Raw genomic sequence first — 12910 nt, forward strand, 5'->3', positions numbered from 1 at the left:
GCTATTCTGATAAGAACTTTCCATAGTCCACATTCTCGCTATGGTGAGAACACAGCGAGTAAATTTCAATGGGTACACGAAAATTATAAAAACACTGACTGTCAATTGGTTGATGTAACCACAAAGAAAATAAATACAAGACTAAAATGTTTACTAGGGAGCAGAATAATTGCGCCAGCACAATAATGCTATACAACTGTCAGTGCCTGATGTACAATCTGAATCAGAAGCAGAAAAATGACTTAGTAGTATATCTATACAAGTTTCAGTAGGGTCATCCAGTCTGGATCCATCACTTTTCAAAGCACAAAAAATAATACATCAATAGCCAAAATATAATATTCTAGCCAACATCAGAGCTAATAAAATCTCTAAGTCGGGAGCTATTCAACACCTTGAAGGATCAGATAATACCTATTGAATTGTGCTCTTAGCTATGCTAGACATCTAAATGTTAAGAGCTTGAGCCCCAGGCATGCTACCTGGGGACTGGCACTCCTGGCAGGTACCAAGTGACTGGTACCTTTACCCTCTTCCAATCCTGAAGGCTGCCATGGATTGAATTGGGGAACAATAAAGTGCATGCTTAGGTCACTTAATTTTTCATTTCCTCTCTTTTATGAGTTTGTGTCAGGCAAATTGCGTGTGTAGCAACTCTTAACTGCTTCCCATTGAAGGTGTGTGTGCAGACATTTGTTGTTGGTTTTTTTTAGTGCTTAACTGGGGTCAGAGATTAAGCAACCGGGGAACTGGGAGGCGGAAGTGGAACTGCTAAAGGAGAACAGCAGCTGTGCATGAGCCTCTCTTTGTTGTAGGATCCTCACTGAGAAGATTTTGGGTATGTCTGTGCGTCGATAAAACACCTGCGGCTGGCCTATGTCAATTGACTCGGGTTCGCAGGATTGTAGGGCTATAAAATAGCAGTGTAGATGTTCAGGTTCAGGCTGGAGGCCAGGCTCTGGGACCTCTACGAGCCGTATGTACAGGATTCACTTCACCAGTCCTTGAAGTTCACTGAAACTGATTGGAGTTGAGGGCACATAGCATCTAGCATAAGTGTACATATATGGTAGAGAAAATATAAAGAAAGCGTATCTATATCTCTTCTATAGAAGATACCATACAAATGCCACATTATTTCCAGCTGCTTAAAGAGAGAAATTTGTATATTAGGAAAAATATTAGGAAAAAGGCACTCTGCACAGGAAGTTACGTGTAATTGATACATAGACTTTTGTTTTAATGGTTTTCAATCTAACAAAAAATATACACCATGAAGTTAAAAAAAAAAAAAAAGTTCTCTTTTAGAAAGTCTCTGCTTGACAAATCAGAGATATTTGCATGTTGCATTAGGAGAGAATGCAACATTGAAAACATAATTCTGTAGGGAACTCACTGTAATTGAAAAAACAAACCTACTGCCAGTGCAGTAAATACTCTTAAAGTCAGCAAATTATATGTAAAATCATGATCAACTATTTTATTTTAGAATTAATGAAATGATTACATGGTCAATTTGAATCAAATTACTATTTACTGTCTGAAAAAGTTGTAGTTTCAAAACACTTTGGCATTATTTTTCATGGAGGAGAATTTTAACATTCATTAAAAAGAAAAAACAAAGCAAAAAAATAGAATAAGCACCTACCTGTAATACCGAGACTGTAAATAGGTTGAACAAACAGTCTTTGACACGTGGCTGGCAGACCCAAAGTCTATTACTTTAACCCGGTATGGCTGCCGGACAGGATCCACCAACATAATGTTCTCCGGTTTGAGGTCAGCATGGATTAAACCAAGACTTTTTAGTTTTTTCAGTGCAGTGGCCACCTGTTGCAGAATAGGCCGTATTACTTTTAGTTGTAGAGGGCTGAATTTGTTTTGCTTCAGAAAGTCATATAAATTCTGTTCCAACATCTCAAACACCAAGCAAGTATGGTTACGATGCTGAAAGCATTCATAAGCTCTCACAAAATTAAACTCATCCGCATTTTCAGTACTTAGTCTTGCTAATATGCTCACTTCTATTTGTCCTTGGCGTGAATAAGAAGGATGATTCTTCAAAATTTTGATTGCGACAATCTCATTTGTCCCTCTTGTCCAACATTTTACTACTTGTCCAAAGGTCCCTCGCCCAAGGAAATCCAGGACCTCATAAGTATTTTTCACAGAGCACAACACCTCATGCTGTACTAACTGATAATCTCCATCTCCACTGGTACCACTCTGTTTTGAAGTTGCAGTAGTTGTCACAACCGTCACCGGGTTTCCCATATTTGCTTGCAACATTGCAGGTAATATAGACAGTTCATCAACAATCTGCATTGTGCTACTTTGATTATTCAACTCTTCACTCTTACGCTTCAATCCACATCGCTGGGATCCATCCAGTAAATCTAACCTGGTTCCCTGTGTACCTGTCTGAGATGCCTCAACTTGAGGTTGTTGCGCCTGCGCTGCTAATACATTTGTAGCACCTACAGTATTTTTTAAAGCAACAGCACTTGTCTGCAACAAAAAGTTCTGTCCTTGAGGTCTGTCAAATGGGTTCTTAGTCTGAAAATAAGTACTAACCCTGTTGGGAGAATGAGCAATTCCAAAGTTTTTACCATTCACATAGATCCGTGGGTAGATTCTTTCGTGGTACACACAACTGCTTGGCTCTACTTTGAGTTTCTTCACACTACAAAAGGCACTTGACTGGGTTTGATAAACATATGGTGGATAGACCAAGACTTGTGAGGCCATACCTGAAGAAGGAAGTTGGGGGGTAGGGAGGGAAAAAAGAACAAACCACAATTTAAAGTTTGTAGCAATTTCTTCCCCTGAGAAATTAGAACACTCAAATTAACCACTTCAGTTTGCCGTTAAATGGTTTGATACTTAAATTACCCAAGTCAGTAGTTCCCAATTTTTTTTTAAAACCAAAGCGACCCCAACTCCATTTTGTCTATTTTGGCAACCCACACAGAGTCCAAATTCATCATAGGCCAGCATCCTCTCCTCCTCACCCCTCTGAAGGGGCACTGACCACATGTGGCAGCATGCTCTGCCTTGGCACTGCAACCCTAATCCCAACCCAGTGTGGAGCAAGGTTGGAGAGTGAGCCCGCCTCACATACACCCTGAAGCAGCAGCTCCTGTCCCATGAGGCTCAGCCCTGTTCACCAGTATATGGGATGGCAGAGCCATTAAGGTTTAGCCTGGTTTCACACTGCCTCCATTCTCCGCCAATGTGTGTAATGCATACACTTCTACCATTAACATTTCAGGAGTTTAGAGTTGTGGCAACTGTACATTTTGGACTGATTGTACAGGGTGGCACTGGGATGGTTTACAGCAGCTCAATAACACCATCCTTTTTTGGGAAGGGGAAGCTAATCTTCTTGCACTACAGAATCTAAGCTTTAGTTAAAGGAACCTTCTAGCTCTCATCGCTGTGAAGATAATCTTCAAGTTATGAGCAGAGAACAACCTGATGCAGTGATGTCTGCCTGAGACCACAGATAGCTTGCAACAATAGCTCTGGGTGTGAGCATATCCTAATATCCTGAAGTATTAACTCAAACTGGTTAATTTAAAACGTCAACATTGCTACCATTTCACTATGATTAATACATATATGAAAGAGGGATGAGCATCAGCTAACATCAGTGCTATCAGAGCACACAAGAGGTAAATTCTATAATGAAGACCTGCGCAACTCGCTGTAAACGGTATCTTTTTTTTGATGTGTCTAGTAAGTGAGACATGGGCTTTGTGTCCAGGACTTGCAATACACTCACTCTCTCTATTTTTATATATACATATACACACACATTAAATATTCCAAAAACAAAGTATAATTTATAAATGTACCATCTAATCCTATTACAAAATGTAGATGCTTACTGTACTTCTGAACTGTACACAAAAATTTGATTGTATAGCAAACAGAAAATCCCAGATATTTGTTGTGTAGATAAAATATATAATTCATCTTACAGTACTATCTATTTAGGTGTACCCTAAAAATACAGCAGCACGTAAAACATTTAAATGTACTTTATAACCCAACATTCCCAAGAAATTCCATGGGAGGTAGCTTTAAACAGACACAAAGGTACTGTACAACGAAAAAAAGTTCTGATTTACATATACGCTGCATCAAGTTAAATCTGCCCTAAATCAGAGGTGGGCAAACTACGTCCCGTGGGCCACATCCAGCCAGCGGGACCCTCCTGCCTGGCCCCTGAGCTCCTGGCCCTGGAGGCTAGCCCCGGGCCCCGCCCCTGCTGTTTCCCCTCCCCCACAGCGTCAGCTCACTGCGCCGCCCGCGCAATGCTCTGGGTGGCGGGGCTGTGAGCTCCTGGGGCAGCACAGCTGCAGAGCCCGACCTGACCAAGTGCTCTGTGCTGGGTGGTGGCGGCGTGGCTGGCTCCAGCTGGGCGGCGGGGCAGTAGCGCCGCCGGCCACCGGTGCTCCGGGCGGCGTGGTAGGGGGGGAGGGGGGTTGGGTAGGGGGCAGGGGAGTTCGGGGTGGTGGTCAGGGGGCAGTGGTGTGGATAGGGGTCGGGGCGGTCAGCGAGCGGGGAACAGGGGTTATATGGGGGCAGGAGTCCCAGGGGGGCAGTCAGTAAGGAGAGGGGGGGTTGGACTGGGGGGTGAGGGGCAGTCAGGGGACAGGGAGAAGGGGTGGTTGAATGGGGCAGGGGTCCTGGGGGGGAAGTCAGGAATGAGATGAGGGGTTGGATGGGGCAGTGGGGCAGCCGGGGGCAGTCAGGGGTGGGGGTTCTGGGGGCTGTCAAGGGACAGGGTGTGGGGGGCGGTGGTTGGGGGAGGGGTCCCGGGGGGGGGGCATCAGGGGGCGAGGAGCGGGGGGGGGGGGCAGGTAGGAGGCAGGGCCGGGCCAGCCTGGCTGTTTGGGGAGGCACAGCCTCCCCTAACCGGCCCCCCATATAATTTCCAAAACCCGATGTGGCCCTCAGGCCAAAAAGTTTGCCCGCCCCTGCCCTAAATAATACCATCCTAGTCCATATCTCTAGCTTCGTCTCTTATTACATCCTGGAACACCATCCCCTCTCCTCTGTAAAGAATACCAGCCTCAATGCCTCATTCATCTGTTTCTTCCACAACAACCTCCTTGTTTATAACATGCCTTCCTCAATCAGGGTGGATACAAATAAATGTGGGGTTTTAAATAACATTTTTTAAATTTAAATTCTGTCTTTTCTTTTAAAAATAAACCTATTTAAAATTACATTTTAAAGTATGACTACCTATCGGTTAAGGTTTAAACTTACCAGAAATTATTAAATTATTTAAATTAAATTAAATATTAAGCAGTACACATTTGCTGCCAAAGTTATAAAGAAAGTCAAGCCACTGAACTGATGGAAATCAAGGTCTAAGCACACAGAAGCAGAATTTGCTGAAGTGCTAAACCAGCTTTACACAACAGTAACTTTTTATGCAGGTGCAGGGACTATTTCCTTCATTTGAGTTCATTCAACTAATTCAGTTCAATGATTAGTTCATTCAAAGTTGAGAAACTGATTAGAAGAAGTTGAAAAAAACAGGAAAGCTTATTTTTGTTTTCCAATTTGTGAACAAAAACTAAGTGCGAAACGATGAAATCTACTATTTCTAAAATCTTGAACATGGTAATCTGAAATAATCAATTCAACTCACTAACTACAGAGGATACTACTTTTGTATAATCAATCTGTTTTAAATGCAAAACTTGTTTTGATAAACTTTTTTCCTTATATGTCTGGCACATTTAAGGTAATTTTATTTAACTAATAAAAAAACTGAAATGCTAGTTTTGTACATTTTTAACTGAATTCTAATTTCTCTGGAAACAGTGCTGGATACAAATCACAAGTAAAAATTAATCTAGTAAATAAAAAAATGCATCATTCACTATTTGCTAACAATAAAAAATGTAAAAATTAAGAATCTGAATCAATGTAAATTAAGCGATATAATTGCTTAAACAATGTTAACAGATATAGTGTATCCTCCTAGGTAGCAAAGGGAAACAACAGATTCAGTGTAACAATGGTTACCAACCAATGAGAAATCAACCTCTCTTTAGGAAACTACCTAAAAAGTACAAATGCAAAACAAAATTAAAATTGATTATTTGAATCAATGCTTCCTACTTGCTGATTTAAATCATGATTAAAACCGATAATTTAAATCAATCCATCCTGTCCCAAATATAGTCAATCAAGCCACCAGCATCTCCATTCAATTCCCTCCTAAAGACTCACTTCAATGATACTTGCCAATAGTGAGTCAACCAGAACTCCTAGTCACTCCCTTTTTAGGGTTTTCCAGCATCTCATCCACTCCAGGTTTGCACTGTTCAAACTCATCAGGGCACAGACTGTATATATTTTATCTTGTACAGCAGTGGTTCTCAACCAGGTTCTCAACTAGACTGTAAGTTCAGAATTTGTGTATTGATATGTCAGAATCCTATGATCAAATAAAACATGAATTTCTACCAGTGTTAGCATATCAGACTAAAACCATCATTGTTTTTGTATTACAGACCTGCCGAGAGGCCCCATTCAGGATCAGGACTCCATTTTGCCTAAGCACTGTATTGAAACACGTATTAAGAGACAACCTCTGTCCCCAAAGAGCTTACAAATTAATTTATTACTGTATATGTCAGTAGTGTGTTTGGTGCTGTACAACAGTGGTTCTCAACCGTTCCAGACTACTGTACCCTTTCAGGAGTCTGAGGTCTTCCAGGGGGGAACATCAATTTATCTAGATATTTGCCTAGGTTTACAACAGGCTACATGAAATGCACTAGCAAACTCAATACAAACTACAATTTCATACAGACAGTGACTTGTTTATAATGCATCAGTTTTTCTCAACCTCGGTGTTGCGATTTATTTTATAATTACCGGTATATAGTAAAAATGAGAAAAATAAGTAATTTTTCAGCAATAGTGTGCTGTGACACTTTTGTATTTTTATGTCTGATTTTCTAAGCTAGTAGGTAAGTGAGGTGAAACTTGGGGTATGCAAGACAAATCAGCCTCCTGAAAGGGGTACATAGCTGCACTCAAAAACGAAACAAAATGCAAAATTTTAGAGCCTACAAACAAGCCCACTCAGTCCTACTTCTCATTCAGCCAATCACTAAGACAAACAAGTTTGTTTACATTTACAGGAGATAATGCTGCCCATTTCTTATTTACAATGTCACCTGAAAGTGAGAAGAGGTGTTCGCATGGGACCTTTGTAGCCGACATTGCAAGGTATTTATGTGCCAGATATGATAAACATTCCTATGCCCCTTCATGCTTCAGCCACCATTCCAGAGGACATGCTTCCATGCTGATGACACTCATTAAAAAATAATGTGTTAATTAAATTTGTGACTGAACTTCTTGGGGGAGAACTGTATGTCTCCTGCTCAGTGTTTTACCCGCATTCTGCCATATATTTCATGTTATCGTAGTCTCAGATGATGACTCAGCAAATGTTCATTTTAAGAACACTTTCGCTGCAGATTTGACAAAACGCAAAGAAGGTACCAATGTGAGATTTCTAAACATAGCTACAGCACTCAACCCAAGGTTTAAAAATCTGAACTGCCTTCGAAAATCTGAGAGGGACAAGCCTTAAAAAAGCAACACTCCAATGCGGAAACTACAGAACCTGAACCACCAAAAAAGAAAAACAACCTTCTGTTGGTGGCATCTGACTCAGATGATGAAAATGAACATTGGTCAGGCTGCACTGCTTTGGATTGTTATCGAGCAGAACCCGTCATCAGCATGGATGCATGTCCTCTAGAATGGTGTTTGAAGCATGAAGGGACATATGAATTTTTAGCACATCTGGCACATAAATATCTTGCAACGCTGACTACAACAGTGCCATGAGAACACCTGTTCTCACTTTCAGGTGACATTGTAAATAAGAAGCGAGCAGCATTATCTCCTGCAAATGTAAACAAACTTGTTTGTCTTAGCAATTGGCTGAACAAGAAATAGGATTGAGTGGACTTGTAGACTCTAAAGTTTTACATTTTTTTATTTTTGAATGCAGGTTTTTTTTGTACATAATTTTACATTGGTAAGTTCAAATTTCATGATAAAGAGATTGCACTACAGTACTTGTATTAGGTGAATTGAAATATACTATTTCTTTTGTTTTTTACAGTGCAAATATTTGTAATCAAAAATAAATATGAAGTGAGCACTGTACACTTTGTATTTTGTGTTATAATTGAAAACAATATATTTGAAAATATAGAAAACATCCAAAAATATTTACATAAATGGTATTCTATTATTGTTTAATCATGCAACAGCCCTAATATTTAGTCACATCTCTCACTTTACTTCACATGATGGGGGAGGGCCTCCAAGAAGTCTGACAAAATATCTTCCCCCTCTGAGAAGACTGTGCTCAGTATATAATTGTAGAAGTATTGTCTATGTGCCTTCTTTACTCCAAAAAGCTCATTTTATAGTAAAATAAATCCCCATAGTCTGGGATCCCTGAAGTGATTGTTTCTTTTTTAATCAGGAGTTATACACACTATATGATCACACTATATGGCTACTAATCAAGGGAGAAAGAAGATTCTAATTTAGTTCTAATTTTAATACTAAAAATCCAGGATTATTAGTGTTCCTATTCCTAAACTCATGACTATAGTGACAAGAAATCATGAGAGAGCAAAAATTGCTTTCTTCCACTCCTTTATTGCTTTGGCAACATACCACTATTTCCTACATCAGACAAGGACCATGTCTCCATTTTCTCACCTCCAGGATAAACAACAGCTTCCTAATTATTAACACAAATTGACCTGGATATGATTGATTGCAAGGGCAGTTTGCATTAACAATTTTTGTCCCTTATACTCAGTCCTGCTTGTGAAGAATTAAAATTTGGATTAGAAAGAAGGTAAATATTAGTAGCAGGATTCAAAACTGACTGCAGTGTGCAGAAAAAAGAAGCGTAAGGCAAAAAGCCTACAGGAGACAGAATAATTCTGGCAGGCATAATAATCTGTTGGCAGAGATCATGTCTATCTTACTGCAAAGGTAAAAGCCCTTGAGGAACTCATACGTGATGCCCCTTTTGCAAATGATTATGCTTTACTTGGTCAAAGTGACCTTCAGATTATCCTTCACAGGTTCTGAGAGGCAACTAAACAGTTGGACTCACCATTAGCCTGAAAAAAACTGAAGTCCTCATCCATACAGCCCCATCAATGAAACTAAAGAACATCAGTAACTTTACCACTTTGGCAGTACCATTTGAAGTGATGGTTGCCTGGATCAAGAAATATCAAACAGAATATGAAAGGCAAGCCAGGCTTTCAGAAGACTTTGCCATAGGATACTCAACCAGCATGCTATCAAACTGTCAACAAAAGTGATATACAATGCAGTAGTGAGAGCATCCCTTTTACATGAGTGTGAAACATGGACAGTTTACCTTAGACATATCAACAACTTGTACTTGTACTGTCTTTGCTCTGTTCTGAAGGTCCACTAGCAAGACAAAGTGTTAAATGTTAATATCCTTGAAAGAGAAAATACAACCCGCATCAAGGCAATGATTATCAAAGCTCAGCTTTGATGGACAGGTCACTTCATCAGAATGGATGATTGCAGACTCCCGAAAGAAGTCCTCAATGGTGCGCTGAAACTCAGAAAGCGCAGGAAGGGCAGGCAATGTAAATGCTTCAAAGACACCCAGAAGCCAAATCTTAACTCATGAGGGATAAATATTGACAATTTCTAAAACAGAGCAAAAGACAGACCTGAGTGGACAGCACTGCTTCAGAGAGTTAACAACCTTTATTGAAAGACAGGCAGGAAAAACTGATTGATAAAAGGGCAGAGCATAATGCCAAGTCTTCAGTGAGAGCCTACACATTGCTACATGAGATCTGTTCACAACCTTGCTCCTCACAGATTGGTTTTTACAGCCACAAGAGAACACACAAGATGTTGTGATACCATCATTGGATACAACGGACAGCAATACATATCTATCAAGGTAAAACAAGAGTAACTCATTCTTCTGAAGTAGTATACTGAAAGTTCATAAGAATGGCCATACTGGTTCAGACCAATAGTCCATCCAGCTCTGTACAGTAACTCCTCACTTAACGTTGTAGTTACGTTCCTGAAAAATGTGACTAAGTGAAATGATGTTAAGCGAATCCAATTTCCCCATAAGAAAGAATGTAAATGGGGTGGCTAGGATCCAGGGAAATTTTTTTTTTGCCATACAGTACAGTACTATAGTTGGGAGGTGCCTTCGCCTTACTCCACACAGGCACAGCCCACTGGCACTGGACACATTGAGGCAGGCAAGGAGGCTGAAGGTGCTGTAGGCCAGGAGAAGCATGTTGTGCAGCAGCAGCTTCCCCTACTCTGCAAGCCCCAGGGGCAGGGGGCTCAACCCTCGGCCCACCCACGCCACCCCTTCCCTCAAACCCCCACCCTTAACCCGCCTCTTCTTCTCCCACCTCGTCCTCCTTTACTCCACACTCCGCGTCCTCGCTTCTCCCCCCTCCCTCCTGCCCGCGGCAATCAGCTGGCTTGCGACGTTCAGGGGGCAGAAGGGAAGGGGGAAGAGCGAGGACTCGGCGTGCAGGCTTCCCCCTCTCTCCCCTGCCCGCAGCAATCAGCTGGTTTGCAACATTTGGGGGGGGGGAGCCTGCGAGCCGAGCCCTCCCTCCTCCCCCTTCCCTCCTGAATGCCACAAGCCAGCTGATTGCCGTGGGCAGGAGGCGGGGGAGGAGGGGGAAGGCTCTGATCTGCGGGGTCTGCCGGCAGATGAGAGGCACTGGGGGGGGCGGGGGAGATGATGAGGGGCTGCCCACTGTGGACAAAGCAGGCAGCCAAACGACGTTATAGCAAAGCATTGCACAACTTTAAATGGAGCATGTTCTGTAATTGAGCAGGGACGCAAGATCGAAACAATGTTAAGCAAGAGGACGTTACGTGGGGAGTTACTATATACTGTCTTCCGACAGTGGCCAATGCGAACTGGTTAAGAGGTAATGAACATCATCAAGTGATCCATCCCGTTGCCCATTACCAGCATCTGGCAAACAGAGGCTAGGGACACTTCAGAGCATGGTTTTGCATCCCTGCCCCTCCAGTCTAATAGCCATTGATGGACCTATCCTCCATGAAATTTAGTTCTTTTTTGAACCCTGTTATGGTCTTGGCCTTCACAACATCCTCTGGCAAAGAGTTCCACAGGTTGATTATGCGTTGTGTGAAGAAATACTTCCTTTTGTTTTAAACCTGCTGCCTATTAATTTCATTTGGTGACTCCTAGTTCTTGTGTTATGAGAAGGAGTAAATAACACTTCCTTATTTACTTTCTCCACACCAGTCATGATTTTATAGACCTCTATCATATCCCCCCTTGGCCATCTCTTTTCCAAGATGAAAAGTCCCAATCTTATTAATCTCTCCTCATACAGAAGCCGTTCCATACCCCTAATCATTTTTCTTGCCCTTTTCTGAACCTTTTCCAACATATCTTTTTTGAGGTGTGTCGACCACATCTGCATGCAGTATTCAAGATGTGGGCTACCATGGATTTATATAGAGAAAATATGAGATTTTCTGTTATCTATCCCTTTCCTAATGATTCCCAACATTCTGTTGGCTTTTTTGACTGCCGCTGCACATTGAGCAGATGATTTTCTTGAGTGGTAATAGCTAATTTGGATTCCATCATTTTATATGTAGAGTTGTGATTATGTTTTCCAATGTGTATTACTTTGCATTTATCAACATTGAATTTCATCTGCCATTTTGTTGCCCACACAGTTTTGTGAGATCCCTTTGTAACTCTTCAGTCTGCTTTGGACTTAACTATCTTAAGTAGTTTTGTATTGTTTGCAAATTTTGCCACCTCGCTCTTTACCCCTTGTTCCAGATCATTTATGAATATGTTGAACAGTACACGTCCCAGTACAGACCCTTGGTGGACACCACTATTTACCTCTCTCCATTCTGAAAACTGACCATTTATTCCTACCCTTTGTGTCCTATCTTTTAACCAGATACTGATCCATGAGAGGACCTACCCTCTTATCCCATGACAGCTTATTTTGCTAAAGAGCCTTTGGTGAGGGACCTTGCCAAAGGCTTTCTGAAAACTTAAGTACACTATAGCCACTGGATCACTGTTGTCCATGTGCTTGTTGACCCCCTCAAAGAATTCTAGTGGACTGGTGAGACATAATTTCCCTTTACAAAAACCAAGTTGACTCTTCCCCAATAAATCATGTTCATCTATGTGTCTGATAATTCTGTTCTTTGCTATAGTTTCAATCAATTTGACTAGTACTGAAGTTAGGCTTTCTGGCCTATAATTGCTGGGATCGCCACTGGAACCTTTTTAAAAAATTGGCATCACATTAGCAATCCTCCAGTCATCTGGAACAGAAGTGGATTTAAATGATAGGTTACATACCACAGTTAGTAGTTCTGCAATTTCACATTTGAGTTCCTTCAGAACTCTTGGGTGAATACCATCTGGTCCTGGTGACTTGTTACTGTTTAATTTATCAATGTGTTCCAAAACCTCCTCTACCGACACCTCAATCTGGGACAGTGCCTCAGATTTGTCACCCAAAAAGAATGGCTCAGGTTTGGGAATCTCCCTCACATCCTCAGCTGTGAAGACCGATGCAAATAATTCATTTAGTTTCTCTGCAATAGCCTTGTCCTCTTTGAGTGCTCCTTTAGCATCTCCATCATCCAATGGCCCCACTGGTTTGTTTGGCAGATTCCTGCTTCTGATATACTTTAAAAAAATTGTTTTTGCTACTTTGAGTCTTTGGCTAGCTGTTCTTCAAATTCTTTTTTGTCCTTCCTAATTATATTTTTACATTTAACTTGCCAGAGT

General features: G+C 41.3%; 1 protein-coding gene across 5 annotated transcripts in view; it reads right to left on the reverse strand.

The window, feature by feature from the left end:
- Positions 1 to 12910, reverse strand: part of HIPK3 (homeodomain interacting protein kinase 3) — a 150311-nt gene that overhangs the window by 108313 nt on the left and 29088 nt on the right. For all 5 annotated transcript variants that reach the window (XM_024211466.2, XM_024211461.2, XM_024211462.2 and 2 more), the window contains one exon: positions 1649 to 2750. In XM_024211466.2, the coding sequence (XP_024067234.1) occupies positions 1649 to 2748 (1100 nt within the window). In that variant the 5' untranslated portion in view covers positions 2749 to 2750. The remainder of the gene's footprint in view (positions 1 to 1648; positions 2751 to 12910) is intronic.

The sequence above is a fragment of the Terrapene carolina genome, unplaced genomic scaffold (genome assembly GCF_002925995.2).
Source record: "Terrapene carolina triunguis isolate 2854851 unplaced genomic scaffold, T_m_triunguis-2.0 Scaffold96, whole genome shotgun sequence".
NCBI lineage: Eukaryota > Metazoa > Chordata > Testudines > Emydidae > Terrapene > Terrapene triunguis.